The sequence below is a fragment of the Podarcis vaucheri genome (assembly GCF_965113315.1).
Source record: "Podarcis vaucheri genome assembly, chromosome: 3".
Taxonomy (NCBI): Eukaryota; Metazoa; Chordata; class Lepidosauria; order Squamata; family Lacertidae; genus Podarcis; species Podarcis vaucheri.
The window spans coordinates 2,327,869-2,347,208 of NC_138761.1; the positions used below are offsets into that span (position 1 = coordinate 2,327,869).

Consider the following 19,340-nt stretch of genomic DNA (forward strand, 5'->3'; position numbering starts at 1 on the left):
ATTCTGTCACCCATGGTTACTGGGTCCCTCACTCCATTCTTCTCCCTGGGGTTGACATTCCGGGCAAGAGAATGGGTCAGTGTTTAAGTCACTCCATGAAGAAAAAGGACCTGGAAGAATATCAGGTGAGCAGAGGGACAAACAATCCCCAAACCCTCCTGTTGGTGGCTTAGGGCCCTCATATCTATGGGACCGCCTCTCCTGGTCTGCCCCACAGAGGACCTTAAGGTCCATGAATAACACTGAGCAACAATTTTTTACTTTTTGAATGTTGTCTAGATTTCTACAACTGATTTAGGGTATTTTTGCACTGCTGAATCAGGAAATGGCATCCGTTTCTCTCCATCAGGTCAGGTTTTCTGTAAACTGAATGGTGGGCATTGATAAAGGTAAGTACATGTAAATTGCATGTTGCTTCACCATTTTTCAGACTTCAGGGCTTGAACTCAGCAGCACGGAGGTCTCTCTTCAGAGTCCAACAGTAGTCAGCCATCATGACTGCGTCCCAGCGACCCTGATACCTGGTCTCCATCTCTTTCATGTCCTGATGGAATCTCTCCCCCTGCTCATCACTCATTGAACCCAGGTTCTCAGGAAACCAGTCCATATGTGAAAATAGGTAGTGCATCTTGACACTCATGTTGCAGCCCAGGTTTCTGAAAGCAGTCAGCATGTTGTTGACAAGTTCTGCGTAGTTTTTGGCCTTATTGTTGCCCAGTGAGTTCTTCACTACCAGAACAAATGCCTTCCACGCTTCCAGTTCCACTTTGTTCATTGAGTTTCCGAACTCTGGATCTCTGATGAGCTGACGGATCTGAGGACCGTCAAAGATGCCAGCTTTCAACTTCTTGATGGTCAATCCTGGAAAAGCCTGGCACAAGTAAGTGAAGCAGTCACCATCCTTGTCCAGAGCCTTGGTGAACTGCTTGATTAAGCCAAGCTTGATGTGCAGCGGTGGGAAGAGTATTCTGTCTCTGTCCACCAGAGGGTCGTCGACGTTCCTTTCTTTGCAAGGCACCAATTCCTCCTGCACAGGCCAGTCCTTCTTCGTGTAATGCTGAGCACGGTCCCTACTATCCCACATGCACAGAAAACATGGGTACTTGGTGAAGCCAGGCTGTTGTCCCAACAAAAAGTTCACCATCTTCAGGTCAACACAAATAAACCACTTATGCTGATCATAACCAATTTTCTCCAGCACATACTTCACCGCTTCATAGTTCTCCTTCAGTGTATTTGAGTGAGCCAGGGGTATAGAGGCAAACTGGTTGCCGTTGTGTAGCAGAACACATTTCAGTGATCGCTTGCTGCTGTCAATGAACAGTCTCCAATCTTTGGGTTCGTACTGTGGCACTCCAAGCTTGAGCAGAAGCTGCGCAATATCTGCACAGTACACCAAGTCCTTCTCTTCCAAGAAAAAACCTGCCTGTTGCGGAAGAAGCTGATGCGAGCACTGTCAGAGAGGAGGTTTTTTTCCTTCAATCTGGATGCCAAGAGTTCAGCAGAGTCCTTTGACAAGCTGAGGTCGTGAACTAGATCATTCAACTCCTTTTGGGAAAATGGATGTGGAGCATCATCTTCAAGAACCACTTCTTCTTCTTCATGTCCTTCAACACTGGCGGCATCTTCGTCACTAATGTCAGGAAGTTCTCCGAAGATAGGCACTGGAATTTCATCACAATGAGCTACAGGACGACGTGCTGATTGAAGATCAGGATTAACTTAGTTTTGATCCCCCAACTTTATGCTTTGCCGCACCAATTTATAGAAGATTTCGAGGTTTTATGACTTCAAACTGATCCCTTTTCGACATAATCACCCAGAACTATCGAACCTGAATACTTCTTGTCATTAAAATAATCATTTCCAATCAAAACAATTATTCAACATGGCATTTTACCCCCACCAACTTCTTCTAAAATGCTCCACACAAGCGTACATGTGAACAAAAACGTAAAAAAAGACATGCGGCCATAGCTCAAAAACTTGACCTGATTGAGCAAAACCAATGTGATTTTTGGATTCAGCGCATCAGATTCGTCCTAAATCAACTGAAAAAAGGCAGACAACTAATTTGTTGTTGACCAGAGGTCCCTCATATTTATGGGACTGCCTCTCCTGGTGTGTCCTGCAGAGGACCTTTGTTGTTGTTGTTGTTGAGTCCGCCTCTTCGTGACCCCCCTGGATCAGGGCACACCAGGCACTCCTGTCTTCCACTGCCTCCCACAGTTTGGTCAAACTCATGCTGGTCGCTTCGAGAACACTGTCCCACCATCTCGTCCTCTGATGTCCCCTTCTCCTTGCGCCCCCCATCTTTCCCAGCATCAGGGTCTTTTCCAGAGAGTCTTCTCTTCTCATGAGGTGGCCAAAGTCTTGGAGCCTCAGCTTCAGGATCTGTCCTTCCAGTGAGCACTCAGGGCTGATTTCCTTCAGAATGGAGAGGTTGGATCTTCTTGCAGTCCATGGGACTCTCAAAAGTCTCCTCCAGCACCACAATTCAAAAGCATCCATTCTTTGGCGATCAGCCTTCTTTATGGGCCAGCTCTCACTTCCATACATCACTACTGGGAAAACCATAGCTTTAACCATACAGACCGCCTCTCCTGGTCTGCCCTGCAGAGGACCTTAAGGTCCATGAATAATCATAGTTTAGAGGTCCTGGGCTCTAAGGAAGTCAGACTATCCTCCACCAGGGCCAGGGCCTTCTCAGTGATGGCTCCAACCTGGTGGAACATTCTGTCCCATGAGACCAGGGCCCTGCAGGATTTAACCTCCTTCCACAAGGCCTGTAAGACAAAGCTATTCTGCCTGGTTTTTAATTTGAATTCAGCCTGATCTTTTATTTCCCTTCTCTTCCCTCCCCCCTCCCCTTTTATGAAGATCACCGGCTCTGAGACCCCACAGCTAATTCTCCCCTGGTCTCCTCGCTGGCCCAAGTAGGACTAATTCAGCCAGCTAGCCCTGGGGATTATCTAATGCTTATTTCCCCTAACTTGATTTTTGATTTTTATTGTTATTCATGTTTTTATTCTGTATTTTATGCTGCTTTTATAATTAAGTGTTTTAAATTTGTTGTTAGCCACCCTGAGCCCGGTTTTTTAAACCGGGAAGGGTGGGGTATAAAAATAAATTATTATTATTATTATTATTTATTATCGTCACTTGTCCCAGACAGATATTCGGTGTCATCCATGAAGCAAAACAACACCCCTGTGGTCTGCGTTGTTATATTTGATCCGCTATCATCTTTGTATACATGGCTCCCTTCCTCTCCAGTTTATCCTCACAACGATCCTGTGAGGACGAAAGAGGCAGTGATTGGCCCTATGAGCTTCCTGTTTGAAAGGGGACTTTCACCCTGGTCTCCCAGGTCTCTAACTGCTATGCCACACTGCTTATGCCGGCCACGATCCTGGCCAAAAGCAAAGGATCGCACCCTATGTCTGGCTGATGGGAAACCCCACTGACCTGGGATGAAGATGGCAGAAACAGGCAGGATAGGTCCTGTCTGTGAGCGTGGGTCACATCCAGGCCTTTGAGCAACCTTCCCCAAGATGGTGCCCTCTGGGCGTTTCGGACCACCACTCCCATCAGTGGTGTGGCAGAGTGGTTAAAGACTGTGATCGGGTGGGAGTGGGTGGTGGTCATAGCTGTCAATTTACAGATTTGAAAATAGCAGCAGCCTCGAAAATAAGGGACCAGCAGCCTCGAAAATAAGGGATCAGCAGCCAAAATAAGGAATTTTCTGGGCACAGGCATGTTTGACTTCTGAGCCCCTCCGAGCCAAAGGCAGAAAGCCCAGCCAGCAGCCAAACAAAGCCTCAAGCGGTGGTTCCTACAGCGCAGCAACCCAGCAAAGGGGATGCAGCAAGGAAAACCACCGTCACCTCTCCGCTGGGAAGTGCTGAGCAAAGGCGAGTCCCCAGGCAAGGCGGCCGATTTGATCGGCACAAGGCATGCAAGCTCTACCCCCCCAGTCGTTCTCAGACTCCTTATTGGGTGAGCAACGCAACCAAGCAACACAGTTGGAGCCTCCCTCCTCCCTGGCCAGCAGGGAGGGAGGGAGGGAGAGGAGCTGCTTCCTTTGAAACCCGGGAAATTTAAGGGACGTCATCAATAAGGGACAGCAGTGGGGCACGGCGCTGGGATAAGGGACTGTCCCGCCAAATACGGGACGGTTGACAGCTATGGTGGTGGTCCAAAAATGTCTGATTTATGGGGACAGCTGACTGCCATCCCCATGGCAACAGCAACATGGATGTTTTCTTGCTTTCCTTGACACCTCGCGGAAGATGTGGGCGCTACCTTGCGCCACCTGACTTTTCGCTCACTCTGAAATAGAGACCCTTCAAGTCCCTCCAAACAATATCTACAGGTCTCAAAAGTATTGTGGGTGCTTTAGTTGAGATTCCAGCATTGCAGTGGGTTGGACTAGATGATCCCATGGGTTCCTCCACAGTTCAATGATTTTATTTTAACTCCCCTGAAAAATGTACGGGAGTATTGATCTCACAAAAGCCCCTAAATTAGTCTCACATTTGTCTTGGGTGGGGGGGGGGGAGAATGAGGCAGTTTCCACCAATTAATCAGCTGTTTAGTCAGCTGCCTTAATTGGTTAATTCATTGCCTGCGTGTAATTAAGCTTGCAGGCTGTGAAAACTTCAGTGTAGGCTCCCTTCTGAGATATTCAAGGAAGTGTGAATTGATGTACTGGCCAATAAACCAAAGCTATCACTCAGAGTTGGAAAGAAAGCACTGTCTAGTATTTCCTTCTTCATTCTTTAACACCGAAAAAAACCACCAGGACATAGCAGCCTTAAAAATATTAAAAGCAAAGGTAAGCCATCCTGGTCCAAATTTAAAACAATTCCAAAATCCACGGCAGGGTAATGCAGTTATTGTCATTTTGGTTGATCCCACTGCAAGCCATGACTCAATTTTGGAGTTTTAAACATTGCATTTTATCTCAGCTCTGCAACCATTGGGAATTTTTTTTTACACTAGATATTCATCATTCTCGAATGAAGAAAGTTTGCAGCATTTGAGACTTTAGAAAAAAGGCGAGTAAGAAGGAGACATGATAGAAGTTCATAATATTAGGCATGGCATGCAGGGAGTGGATAGATAAAAAATTCTCCCATAACACTTGGAACTTGTAGACACTCAGTGAAGCTGAATGTTGAAAGGTTCAGGACAGATCCAGTTGTACCTTGGTTCCTGAACGCTGCAAACCCGGAAGTGTCTGTTCCGGTTTGCGAACGTTCTTTGGAACCCGAACGTTCAACGGGGCTTCTGATTGGCTGCAGGAGCTTCCTGCAGCCAGTCAGAAGCCGTGCTTTGGTTTCCAAATGTTTTGGAAGTGAGCGGACTTCCAGAACGGATTCTGTTTGACTTCCAAGGTACGACTGTAAAAGGAAGGACTTATTCATGGCATGTGGAGTTAAAAAATGGAGTTTGTTGCCACTGGAGGCAGGGATGACCACCACCCTAGATGATAATAATACTAATACTAATGCTAATGATACTACAGTGGTACCTTGGGTTACATACGCTTCAGGTTACAGACTCCGCTAACTCAGAAATAGAACCTCGGGTTAAGAACTTTGCTTCAGGATGAGAACAGAAATTGTGCTCCGGCGTTGCGGCAGCAGCGGGAGGCCCCATTAGCTAAAGTGATGCTTCAGGTTAAGAACAGTTTCAGGTTAAGAACGGACCTCTGGAATGAATTAAGTACTTAACACGAGGTACCACTGTAATAATATTTCTACCACTCCCATCTAGCTGGGTTTCCCCAGCCACCCTCGGCAGCTCCCAACGATTATTAAAAACACATTAAACCGACAAACATTAAAAACTTCCCTATAGCTTCAGATGTCTTCTAAAAGTCAGATAGTTGTTTATTTCCTTGACATCTGGTGGGAGGGCGTTCCACAGAGCGGGCACCACCACCGAGAAGGCCCTCTGCCTGGTTCCCTGTAATCTCACTTCTCGCAATGAGGGAACTGCCAGAAAGCCCTCAGAGCTGGACCTCAGTGTAAGGGCTGAACAATGGGGGTGGAGATGACTACTAGCCAGGATGTCTAAGCCCTGGATCCACAGCTGAAGGCAGCAGTGCTTTGAAATCCCACCCACTCTGAAGACTTCGGCAGGTATCCCATCAGGTCCGCTGGCTTGGTTGTTTTCCATTTGGTTAATAGCTGTACACAACTCTCATTGTTAAAACCGGCCCAGGACCCTCGTACCTATGGGACCGCCTCTCTGGTATGTCCCACGGAGGACCTTATGGTCTTCAAACAAAAACATCTTGGTTTTTTTAAAAACATATTTATTAACTTTTCAAAGTTTATACAAAAAAGACAAAAAAACAAAAATACAAAAATTAAAAACACATATAATTTCATTCACTTATTTTCTTTTAACTTATTTCTCGGACCTCCTCATACCTCCCCTTTTTGTATTCCAATTCAAATTATTCCTTCAGCAAATCCTCGCCCTTAATTTTCACTTAACTTTACACCTTTCTTTCTGCTCCCCCCCCCAATTATCTTAATCATTACAGCTGATAACCCCTTATTCAGTCCAACATCAATCTAACATTCACTAATTTTATAATATTTCCCAAGATAGTCCTTAAATTTCTTCCAATCTTCTTCCGCCGTCTCTCTTCCCTGGTTTCAGATTCTGCCAGTCATTTCTGCCAGCAAACAAAAACATCTTGGAGATCCCGGGCCACAGGGAGGTCAGGCTGGCCTCAACCAGAGCCAGGGCTTTTTCGGCCGTGGCCCCGATCTGGTGGAACGCTCTGTCCCAAGAGACTAGGGCCTTGTGGGACTTGACATCTTTCCGCAGGGCCTGCAAGACGGAGCTGTTTCACCAGGCCTTTGGCCAAGGCACAGTCTGACCCCCTCCTTCGGTGATCCTCACAGAACTCTAGCCCAATGGTTGCCATGAATTTGATTTGAACTGATTATATAATGAATTGATTTTAGAATGCTGTGTCACTTTTATTGTTGTTAGCCGCTCTGAGCCCGGCTTCAGCTGGGGAGGGCGGGACATAAATAATTTATTATTATTATTATTATTATTATTATTATTATTATTATTATTAAAGACAATCTTACTGGGCTACAAGTGATTGCCAAAGAAGAAGAAGAAGAAGAGGAGGAGGAGGAAGAAGCTGCTTCTAAATACAGTGGTGCCTCAGGTTATGTACTTAATTTGTTCTGGAGGTCCGTACTTAACCTGAAACTGTTCTTAACCTGAAGCACCACTTTAGCTAATGGGGCCTCCTGCTGCTGCTGCGCTGCCAGAGCACGATTTCTGTTCTCATCCTGAAGCCAAGTTCTTAACCTGAAGCACTATTTCTGGGTTAGTGGAGTCTGTAACCTGAAGCGTATGTAACCTGAGGTACCACTGTACCTGTAGCTAGAAATCACTGAAGAGGAGGGTGCACCTATGCTCAAATCCTGCTTTTGGGTTTCCCATTGAGGGATGCGGCTGGCCATTGTGAGAACAGAATTCTCTATTTACCTTATGTTCTTGTGATGTGTATTTTATAACATGAGCTGGGTGCTCATGTAAAGACATGAACAGTGTATTTTCTGCTCCTTCAGTATCTCTGCACCTACTGTACAATTCCTACTAAAAAGTCCAATATATGGTTCATGTTGTTGCATAATCTCTCCCGCAGGTGCTGACATTTCTTACCAAGGGGGAGATTCTACGGTAAGTGCATCTCTGTTTTGGCTCCTAGCTGCTCTCCGGTCCTGCTATTTATGTACAGGCATCTTGAGTTCACCCCATACATTTAAACAGTGATGACTTTCCCCAAAGAATCCCGAGAATTATAGTTTGTTAAGGGTACTGAGAGTTGTTAAAAAGGTAAAGGACCCCTGACCGTTAAGTCCAGTCGCAAACGATTCTGAGGTTGCAGCACTCATCTCGCTTTACTGGCCGAGGGAGCCGGCGTACAGCTTCCGGGTCATGTGGCCGGCATGACTAAGCCATTTCTGGCAAACCAGAGCAGCGCACGGAAACACCGTTTACCTTCCCACCGGAGCGGTACCTACTTATCTACTTGCACTTTGATGTGCTTTTGAACTGCTAGGTTGGCAGGAGCAGGGACCGAGCAACGGGTGCTCACCCCGTCATTGCGGGGATTCGAACCGCCGTCCTTCTGATCGGCAAGTACTAGGCTCTGTGGTTTAACCCACAGCGCCACCCGCGACCCTTATCCCTCTTGCAGAGCTTTTTTAAAAATACTAATTTTTATTTGGTTTTGCAAATTAATGTTTACATTCCAAATCACAAATAAAAACAGACACACAAGATTCTCTTGAATCTTTTGACTTCCCTCCACTGCTCCATGGGTTCTGTACTTGTCCTTTTTTATTGCATATTTTAAGCCACTCCAATTATTTGATTGTCCATTATATCCAAAGTCCTTGTTACATTACAAGTGTTATTTGAGTCCTCCTAAAAAGTGGGCTTCAGAGAGGCATCCGGTCGGGCCACTGTGAGAACAGGAAGCTATATGAGATGGGCGACTGGCCTGATCCAACAGACCCTTCTCAAGCTATTATGGTACAGTGCTCCCTTGGTTCTCAAACTTAATCTGTTCCGGAAGTCCGTTCCAAAACCAAAGCGTTCCAAAACCAAGGCGTGCTTTCCCATAGAAAGTAAGGCGCAATGGATTAATCCTTTCCATTTAAAAACAGCCCCTCAAACAGCAATGCAACATGAATTTTACAGTCTAACGAGACCATTGATCCATAAAATGAAAGCAGTAAACAGTGTACTGCAGTCACCCCATCAATCAATCAATCAGTAGCAGAACAGTCACAAAAAGAGCTGCAAAAACAAAAACGCAAAATAAATATCAAATAACAATCAAAGCAGAAGTGTAGCACTCAAATTGGAAGTGCAACACTAAAAATGGAGCACATTCAGCTTCTGAAAAAAGCTCACAAACCGGAACACTTACTTCTGGGTTTGCAGTGTTTGGGTTCCAAGTTGTTTGAGAACCAAGGTGCCACTGTATTTTCTTAAGGAGCCTTGATGGTGCAAGCCCAGCCCAGCTAACAGCCTGCCCTTTTCCTTCGCTTTCAGAATCTATGATGCTTTCTGCAATGACTGCCCTCGAGGAAAGGATTATAGACAGGAGAAACTCACCTCAGATCAGGTCTCCACCTGGCCCCAGCTGAAGGTAAGCCTACCAGCGAGATGAGAGTGTGACCTGCCCAGTGTGGTGTAGTGGTTAAGAGCGATAGACTCGTAATCTGGTGAACCGGGTTCGCTTCCCCGCTCCTCCACCTGCAGCTGCTGGGTGACCTTGGGCCAGTCCCACTTCTCTGAAGTCTCTCAGCCCCACTCACCTTTGTTGTGGGGCAGGAAGGGAAAGGAGAGTGTGAGCCGCTTGGAGACTCCTTAGGGTAGTGATAAAGTGGGATATCAAATCAGATGTCAAGGAAATACAGTGGTGCCTCGCAAGACGAAAAGAATCCGTTCTGTGATTCTCTTCGTCTAGCGGTTTTTCCGTCTTGCGAAGCAAGCCCATTGACGGATTAGCGGATTAGTGCTATTAGCGCTTTTAGCGGCTTTTAGCGGCTTTTAGCGGCTTCTCTGCTGATCGGATCAGCTGATAAGCGGCTTAGTGGCTTAGAAAAAGGGGGGGGGAACCCTGCAGGAACTCGCAAGACATTTTCGTCTTGCGAAGCAAGCCCACAGGAAATTTGTTTTGCGAAGCACCTCCAAAACGGAAAACTCTTTCGTCTAGCGAGTTTTCCGTCTTGCGAGGCATTCGTCTTGCGGGGCACCACTGTAAACAATTATCATATTTTTTGCACCGGCCCATAGGATGCACCTAGTTTTTTTTTGGGGGGGGGAATAAAGAAAAAAAATTATTTCCCCCCCAGGTGCGGGGCTGCTATCCCATGTAGAGCTAGCGTAGAGCTGCGCTAATCCCGAAGCTTGGGGCATGCTGAGCTCAGCGCGCCCCAAGCTTCTGGGTGCTGGCAAGCTCTCCGCTAGCCGTGGGAGAGCTGCGTCTCCCACGGCTAGCGGACAGCTTCCTGAAGCCTGGAGAGCGACAGGAGTCGGTGCGCACTGACCCCTCTCGCTCTCCAGGCTTCAGCGAAAGCCTGTATTCACCCCATAGGACGCACACACATTTCCCCTTCATTTTTGGAGGGGGGAAAGTGCGTCCTATAGGTCGAAAAATACGGTACCTGACATTCAGAAGACATCTGAAGGCAGCCCTGTTCAGGGAAGTTTTTAATGTGTGACATTTTAATGTATTTTTAATCTTTGTTGGAAGCCACCCAGAGTGGTGGGGAAACCAAGCCAGATGGGCAGGGTACAAATAATAAATTATTATAATATTATTATTATTGAATCCCAGACATTATGCAATGTTTGCATTGGTTGCAAAGCCTTCTTTTCACTTGCTGCCTCCCAACCCAAGCGCTCATGTGCAAAACCCAACTCCCTTCAAAAATCCAACACTTTTAATTAACTTGAACCTCCCAGCCATCCTGGGGTGACTGCACAAAAAAGAAGGATTCTGTGCCTTCTTCCTAACGAACTCTCACTTCATTACTTTCTCCTCGGTGCACAGAACAGCCCCGGAAGGCAATTTGGGGATGGGGCAGGTCTGCTAAGCAAACCTTTCCATTCATTCGCCCATCCTCTGAGCTGGGACCTGGCATTTGCCTGCCCTGCTACAAACTGACCTCCTCGTGGATTCTCTTTAAGTTGCAATGCACTCCTCGGATGTTTAAGCATATCAAAATAAGCTCTGAAAGGTGTACTTTTCAGAGGAAAATATACCTAGAAACGTGTCAGAAAAATAATTTTTTTAAAAAAGCTTTCAGAATGCAGATTTAAATGCAGATTTTTCAAAACTAATTATTATTATTATTATTATTATTATTATTATTATTATTATTATTATACCCCGTCCATCTGGCTGGGTTTCCCCACCACTCTGGGCGGCTCCCAACCGAATATTAAAAGCACAATAAAACATCAAACACAAAAAACTTCCCCAAACAGGGCTGCATTCAGATATCTTCTAAAAGTCAGGTAGTTGTTTACAGTGGTACCTCGGGTTACATATGCTTCTGTTTACATAGGCTTCAGGTTGCAGACTCCGCTAACCCAGAAATAGTACCTCGGGTTGAGAACTTTGCTTCCACTGTATTTCCTTGACATCTGGTGGGAGAGCGTTCCACAGGGTGGGCGCCACCACCGAGAAGGCCCTCTGCCTGGTTCCATGTAACTTGGCTTCTCGCAGTGAGGGAACCGCCAGAAGGCCCTCGGAGCTGGACCTCAGTGTCTGGGCTGAACGATGGGGGTGGGGACGCTCCTTCAGGTATACAGGATCGAGGCCGTTTAGGGCTTTCAAGCTCAGCACCAACACTTTGAATTGTGCTTGGAAACATACTGGGAGCCAGTGTAGGTCTTTCAAGACCGGTGTTATGTGGTCTCGGCAGCCGCTCCCAGTCTCCAGTCTAGCTGCCGCATTCTGGATTAGTTGTAGTTTCCGGGTCACCTTCAAAGGTAGCCCCACATAGAGCGTATTGCAGTAGTCCTAGCAGGTGATAACCAGAGCATGCACCACTCTGGCCAGACAGTCGGTGACAGTGATGGGAGGAAGATACCAAGTGATGGCAGCTCTGCCACTCAAACACCACGACTGGTTTACCTCAGTGGCGTTTGATTGGCAGAGCCACTGCCACTTGGCCTCTTCCTTCTGCCGCCATTGTCTTGGCTTTGCGGCTAGTTGCAGCTTCATGGTGTGGGCCGGATTTAGGACCCAGGTGGGCCTGATCCGGCCCGGGGACCGTTGTTTGCTGACCCCTGGAATAGAATCATAAAACTGTAGAGTTGGAAGGGACCCAAAAGGTCTTTATTATCATTTATGATATTTGTTGAATTTATTTACCGCCCTATACCCAGAGGTACAATAAAAATCACAATATATAACATCAAAAATGAAAATAATCCAAAGGTATAAGATGTTGATCGGTCAAACAAAGGCCTGGTTAAAAAGGAACGTTTTTGCCTGGCGCCTAAAGGTGTATAATGAAGGTGCCAAGCGAACTTCCCTGGGGAGAACATTCTGGGGAGCCACTGCAGAGAAGACCCTGCTCTCGTGTTCCCACCCTCCAGACCTCTCAAGGAGGAGGTACGCGAAGGAGGGCCTCAGAAGATGATCTCAGGGTCTGGGTAGATTCATATGGCAAGTGGTGGTCCTTGAGGTATTGGGGTTCTGAGCCATTTAAGGCTTTATAGGTCAAAACCATCACTTTGAATTGGACCTGGAAACTAATCGGTAGCCAGTGCAGTTGGACCAGGATCTGTGTCATATGCTCAAACTGACTTACTCCGCTGAGCAATCTAGCTGCTGAATTTTGCACCAGCTGAAGTTTCTAGTCGACCCCTTGCAATGCAGTAGGTGGTTGTTCTGTCCCAGTCCCATGGGGTTCTAGCCCAAAAAGGACATCCTAGGCAAGGGATTTGGTTCAACATGACAAGCCAGGCAAGGAAAGCAAAGTCTCCAAAAACCTTTCTGCAGCATCAGGAAATGCAGGTGAACCTCTGCTAGGATGCAACACTCTCCCCCCCCCAAAAAAAATAATGTTGTTGTTGTTTAGTTGTTTAGTCGTGTCCACCTCTTCGTGACCCCCTGGACCAGAGCATGCCAGGCACTCCTGTCTTCCACTGCCTCCCGCAGTTTGGTCAAACTCATGCTGGTAGCTTCGAGAACACTGTCCCACTATCTCGTCCTCTGTCGTCCCCTTCTCCTTGTGCCCTCCATCTTTCCCAACATCAGGGTCTTTCCCAGGGAGTCTTCTCTTCTCATGAGGCGGCCAAAGTCTTGGAGCCTCAGCTTCAGGATCTGTCCTTCCAGTGAGCACTCAGGGCTGATTTCCTTCAGAATGGATGCGTTTGATCTTCTTGCAGTCAATGGGACTTTCAAGAGTCTCCTCCAGCACCAGAATTCAAAAGCATCCATTCTTCGGCGATCAGCCTTCTTTATGGTCCAGCTCTCACTTCCATACATCACTACTGGGAAAACCATAGCTTTAACTATACGGACCTTTGTCGGCGAAATAATATCTTTGCATTTAAGGCAAGACTCCCCCCTGCAAGACAATAGCTGAGACGGCCACAAAGCCAGCGAGTGCTAATTGCGCCTCCTGATCCACAACTCAGGCCTCTTTCACCAGAGCCCATGCAAGTCATGTTTAAAGATTCAGCCACTGCGGGGTTTAATTAAAACCCGGGAAATAAATATATTTAGCCACACTGTCAATTTGGATTACAGCGAGCATGTTTACATTTTTTTGCACATTTAATTAACGCTATTTGCATAGGAGGACGCAGGAGGAGGCGATCGGCATTTGTTGAAGCGGACTCCTCGCAACTGGGAAATGCGATCCCACTCCTCTGAAAATATCACAGGGCTGGGGTGATATTTAGGATAGCTGGTGCAAAGGGACAATTTAAAGCTGCCCCACCACACAAACACACACACAGCACTCCAGAAACACCATTGCTATGTCTTGATGGCACTTAAGAACCAAGAATGTTAGAAGAAAAGAGGATTAGACAGATTCACAGAGGCAGCGATGCTTCTGAACCACAATTGCTGGAAACCTCAGGAGGTGAGAGTTGCTCTTGTGTTTGCGTCCTGCTTGCCAGTTTCCCATTGACGCATCTGGACTAGCTGGGCCACAGAATTTTAGAATAGGAAGAGACCCCGGGTCATCTAGTCCCACCCCCTGCACTGCAGGAATCTCAGCTAAAGCAGCCATGAGAGATGGCCGTCCAACCTCTGCTGAAATCAGGGGTAGGCAACCTAAGGCCCGGGGGCCGGATCCAGCCCAATCACCTTCTTAATCCGGCCCTTGGACGGTCCAGGAATCAGCGTATTTTTACATGAGTAAAATGTGTCCTTTTATTTAAAATGCATCTCTGGGTTATTTGTGGGGCCTGCCTGGTGTTTTTACATGAGTAGAATGGTGCTGGAGGAGACTCTGGAGAGTCCCATGGACTGCAAGAAGATCCAACCTCTCCATTCTGAAGGAAATCAGCCCTGAGGGCTCACTGGAAGGACAGATCCTGAAGCTGAGGCTCCAAGACTTTGGCCACCTCAGGAGAAGAGAAGACTCCCTGGAAAAGACCCTGATGTTGGGGAAGATGGAGGGCACAAGGAGAAGGGGACGATGGAGGACGAGATGGTTGGACAGTGTTCTCGAAGCTACCAGCCTGTTTGACCAAACTGCGGGAGGCAGTGGAAGACAGGAGTGCCTGGCGTGCTCTAGTCCAGGGGGTCACGAAGAGTCGGACATGACTAAACAACTAAACAACAAAGAATGTGTCCTTTTATTTAAAATGCATCTCTGGGTTATTTGTGGTGCATAGGAATTTGTTCATTTTTTTCCTTCAAAATATAGTCTGGCCCACCACATGGTCTGAGGGACAGTGGACCGGCCCCCTGCTGAAAAAGTTTGCTGACCCCTGCTTTAGGCCAGGGGTAGGCAAACTAAGGCCCGGGGGCCAGATCTAGCCCAATCGCCTTCTCAATCCGACCCGTGGACGGTCCGGGAATCAGCGTGTTTTTACATGAGTAGAATGTGTCCTTTTATTTAAAATACATCTCTGGGTTATTTGTGGGGCATAGGAATTCGCTCATTTTTTTCATCAAAATGTAGTCTGGCCCCCCACAAGGTCTGAGGGACAGTGGACCGGCTCCCTGCTGAAAAAGTTTGCTGACCCCTGGCTTAAATACTTCCAAGGAAGGAGAGTCCACCAAAAAAAGTCCAGAGGGAGTTCGTTCCACTGTTGAACAGCTCTTGCCATCAGAAAGTTCTTCCTGGTGTTATTTGGGATCACTTTTATTGTAACTTAGGGATGCGGGTGGCGCTGTGGGTTAAACCACTGAGCCTAGGGCTTGGCGATCAGAAGGTTGGCGGTTCGAATCCCCGTGACGGGGTGAGTTCCTGTTGCTTGGTCCCAGCTCCTGCCAACCTAGCAGTTCGAAAGAACGTCAAAGTGCAAGTAGATAAACAGGTACCGCTCCGGCGGGAAGGTAAACAGCGTTTCCGTGAGCTGCTCTGGTTTGCCAGAAGCGGCTTAGTCATGCTGGCCACATGACCCGGAAGCTGTACGCCGGCCAGTAAAGTGAGATGAGCGCTACAACCCCAGAGTCAGCCACGACTGGACAAAATGGTCAGGGGTCCCTTTACTTTTACCTTTATTGTAACTCGAAGCCATTGTTTTGGATCCTACCCTCCAGAGCAGGAGAAAACAAGCTTGTTCCCTCTTCCATGCGGCAGATATTTGAAGATGGCTCTCATTATCTCCTCTCAGTCTCCTCTTTCCCAGTCTAAACATCCCCAGCTCCTTCATCTGTTCCTCATCAGGCTTGGTTTCCAGACCCCTGATCAACCTAGCTGCACATCTCTGCACACCTTGCCAATGTCCTTCTTAAATTGTGGTGGACACAGGACTCCAGGTGGGGTCTGACCAAGGCAGAATAGAGTGGTAGTTTTATGTCGCTTTGTGTGACCGCTGTACTGTTGATGCAGCCTAGAGATATTTGATGCTGCCTCTGATAGCACAGAAGTGTGGGTCCATCTGAGGTCGTCATGGGGGTGTGAGACATTCGCTAAGCATCTGTAGCACCCGAAAACATTGCTGGCAGAAATAGCACCTTAATTTGGAGGCAGGGCAGAGGGGAGAGAGAGGGCTGCAAATGTTCTGTTTTTGCAGAGAGAGAAGAATGTCACCTTGTATTTGCAAAGCAACCGACACAAAAGAGAGTTTGCTTTTGTTGCACAGTTCAGAAGCCTTTAAGCTCGCTGCTTTCCAACCCAATGCTCGCTGCTGAATTTCTAAATAAGGATCACTGGGATGTTTTTGGCCACCGCTAAGAGACGTGGCTGTCAGGGAGAGAAATGATGGCACGCAGGGAAGCTGAACATGGCTGGGATGATTAATTCCCTCTCCTCGAGGGCTGCCTTGCAAAGAGCTCCGTGAGAGATCCGGCAAGCGATGTTCGACATGGTGCCATTTGGCAACCGACAGCCTTGTCAGGATCCCTGTGCTGCACTATCAGGAGAGTGCCGCTGCGTTCGCTCACATGCGCAGATAATCCCAGGGAGCTCTTGAGGAGCTGGCAAATTTAACTGTGCCGCTTACCACTGCCTTTGCCTTGCGGCTTCTGGAGGTTTCTGGCAGCACAGAGGGAGAGAGAAGGACATGAGAGCCTGCTGGATCAGGGCCACGGCAGATCTTTAGCTCAGCATCCTGTTACATAAGAACTTGAGAAGAACTTGCAGGCCCATGGACACCCTCAGTGACTGTTTTCGACCTCCATAGTTGGAGCCAGTGTGGCGTAGTGGTTAAGAGCGGTAGTCTCGTAATCTGGGGAACAGGGTTCGCTTCCCCGCTCCTCCACCTGCAGCTGCTGGGTGACCTTGGGCCAGTCCCACTTCTCTGAAGTCTCTCAGCCCCACTCACCTCACAGAGTGTTTGTTGTTGGGGAGGAAGGGAAAGGAGAACGTTAGCCACTTTGAGACTCCTTTGGGTAGTGATAAGGCAAGATATCAAATCCAAACTCCTCCTCCTCCTCCTCCTCTTCTTCTTCCTCCTCTTCTACAATTCTATGATTCTACAATATGACATCTCTAGAATGACCTCAGATGGATCCACATTCCTGTGCACTGGGAGAAAGCATTGGATCACTGACAGCTGAATAAACTAAATTGTATACTATTTACTTGTTCTTGAGTTGTTTAGTGGTGTCCGACTCTTTGTAACCCCCTGGACCAGAGCACTCCAGGCACTCCTGTCTTCCACTGCCTCCCGCAGTTTGGTCAAACTCATGCTGGTAGCTTCGAGAACACTGTCCCACCATCTCATCCTCTGTCATCCCCTTCTCCTTGTGCCCTCCATCTTTCCCAACATCAGGGTCTTTTCCAGGGAGTCTTCTCTTCTCATGAGGTGGCCAAAGTCTTGGAGCCTCAGCTTCAGGATCTGTCCTTCCAGGGAGCACTCAGGGCTGATTTCCTTCAGAATGGAGAGGTTGGATCTTCTTGCAGTCCATGGGACTCTCAAGAGTCTCCTCCAGCACCAGAATTCCAAAGCATCCATTCTTTGCTGATCAGCCTTTTTTATGGTCCAACTCTCACTTCCATACATCACTACTAGAGGTTGTTAAACAGAGGTTGGCTTACTATCCATTGGAGATTCTTTAGCTAAGATTCCTGCAATTCAGGAGGTTACACTAGATGAACATTTTGGGTCCCTTCCAACTCTGCCATTCTACGATTCTATTTATTAAAAACAACAACAACAACAAGCCCAAAGCCAGCCATCTATTTGTGTTTGTTGACACGGCTCGCGAGTGTCAAAAGGCGACACTGAAAATAGCCGGCTTCTGCGACGCAGCCTAATTAGGGAGGGAGGTTCAGTACAAAAGCAAGGAAGACGCTTTGCAATGTTTTCGGAGAGGGAAACAGCCGCATCTTAATGAGCCTGCTTTTTTTGCTGCCGAATCCTGGCATGGTAATGGGCCAAACAGCGCCTGCTCTGAAAATTAGAGGGTGCGTTTTCCACAGGGCAGGTATAAATTTAAATCCTCAATCTGCGTATGGAGTGTCAGCCGGCTGAAGCCTTTCGGGCAGGAAGAAAGAGCAGGAGTCATCTAAATAACTGCCTGGCTTTTATTAATGTTGTTGTTGTTTAGTTGTTTAGTCATGTCCGCCTCTTTGTGACCCCCTGGACCGGAGCACGCCAGGCCCTCCTGTCTTCCACTGCCTCCCGCAGTTTGGTCAAACTCATGCTGGTAGCTTTGAGAACACTGTCCCACTATCTCGTCCTCTGTTGTCCCCTTCTCCTTGCGCCCTCCATCTTTCCCAACATCAGGGTCTTTTCTGGTTCCAGCCAGATGGGCGGGGTATAAATAAATTATTATTATTATTATTATTATTATTATTATTATTATTATTATTATTATTATTTTCTGAGCATCTCATCGCCCACACCCCTTTAGACTGCTATGGTCTAACAATTTTGCATTTATTGAATTATCGTTATCTCCCCTGAACCCTCTCTCCCCCAAGTGTGGTTTTCCAAAACGTCACTTAAAATCTGTTCCTTTTAAAAAGATAATGTAGGAACAGGCCATTCCTCACCTCTGAATTATTTTATTCAGCAGCTCCCTGGAGAGCCCCTCTTGTCTGTCCCCTCATCCCCACCCCGCAGGACTGAAAATCACAAACTCTCCCTATTTCAAGGTCCCTTCTGTAGCCATTCCAGCCCACCTCCCTGCCTCTGTACTTAAATGAAGAATTTCCCCCGCAGGCAAAAAGCCATTTCCTCGGAATACTAAATGCAGAACTTTGCATTGATCAAATGGGCTTCTGTGACAGCTTTTTGGGATGCAGCCTGTGCTCTGGCAAATAGCTTCTTCTCTTTTTCTCATCAGGAGTTACATCTGCGCCATCGCCATGCTCTCTAGTAGGGTGAGGATTTCCACCTCAATTGCAAGTCACTTAGCAACACTGGGCTGGAGATTTAAAAACTGTTGAAAGTCAGCCGGGTTTTCTTCTTCTCTTTTAAAAAAAGCTCCTTACAGACTCCGGGATGGTGCAGAGATCTGTTAGAAAAAGCAAAACGGTTGTGGAAATGCCCAGGATTCTCATGTTTGTTAGAGGGCAGAAATGGATATCAGGCAACCAGATGAAAGCATCACTATCATTCTTTAAGTGCGCAAAAGTTAGACAAGTTATTTATTTTTTTCTGTAACATGTTATTTATTCATTTGCTGCATTTACTTTTTCTAATATAAATTTTTATTAATTTTTAGCATATCATTTTCAACAGTAATTAAACATACTTTTACATCTGATACATTTTTTGTGACTTCCATCAATCCTGTCTGAAAAATGTTCTAATCTCTTAGTATACATTTCTTACTTTCCCTATTACATTTAAATCTCATAACTAGTATCTCTATTCTTTGTCTGCATTATAACGTTTCGTATATTTCTCCTTACAAAACCTCTTGTAGTCCTACTAGTGTAATTTGTTGATTACAATTGCTCTTCAGATAGTTCACATACTTCTTCCAATCTTCTGTGAATCCCTGGTCCTGCAGGTTTTGAATCCTTCCTGTCATTTTATCCAATTCTGCATAGTCCATTAATTTTATCTGCCATTCTTCTTTCGTCGGAATTTCCATTTGCTGACTTTACATCCCATCTGCTTGTTCAGAATAATAATAATGTCATTATTTATACCCCAGCCACTCTGGGCGGCTTCCAACT

At 46.8% G+C, this 19,340-nt stretch overlaps 1 protein-coding gene across 1 annotated transcript in view; it reads left to right on the forward strand.

Annotated features, from left to right (window-relative positions):
* The first annotated feature begins 37 nt into the window (after positions 1-37).
* CIB4 (calcium and integrin binding family member 4) overlaps positions 38-19,340 on the forward strand; it is a 35,856-nt gene continuing 16,553 nt past the window's right edge. The window contains exons 1-3 of the mRNA XM_082218003.1: positions 38-125; positions 7,691-7,725; positions 9,109-9,205. Coding sequence (XP_082074129.1) covers positions 72-125; positions 7,691-7,725; positions 9,109-9,205 — 186 coding nt within the window. The 5' untranslated portion in view covers positions 38-71. The remainder of the gene's footprint in view (positions 126-7,690; positions 7,726-9,108; positions 9,206-19,340) is intronic.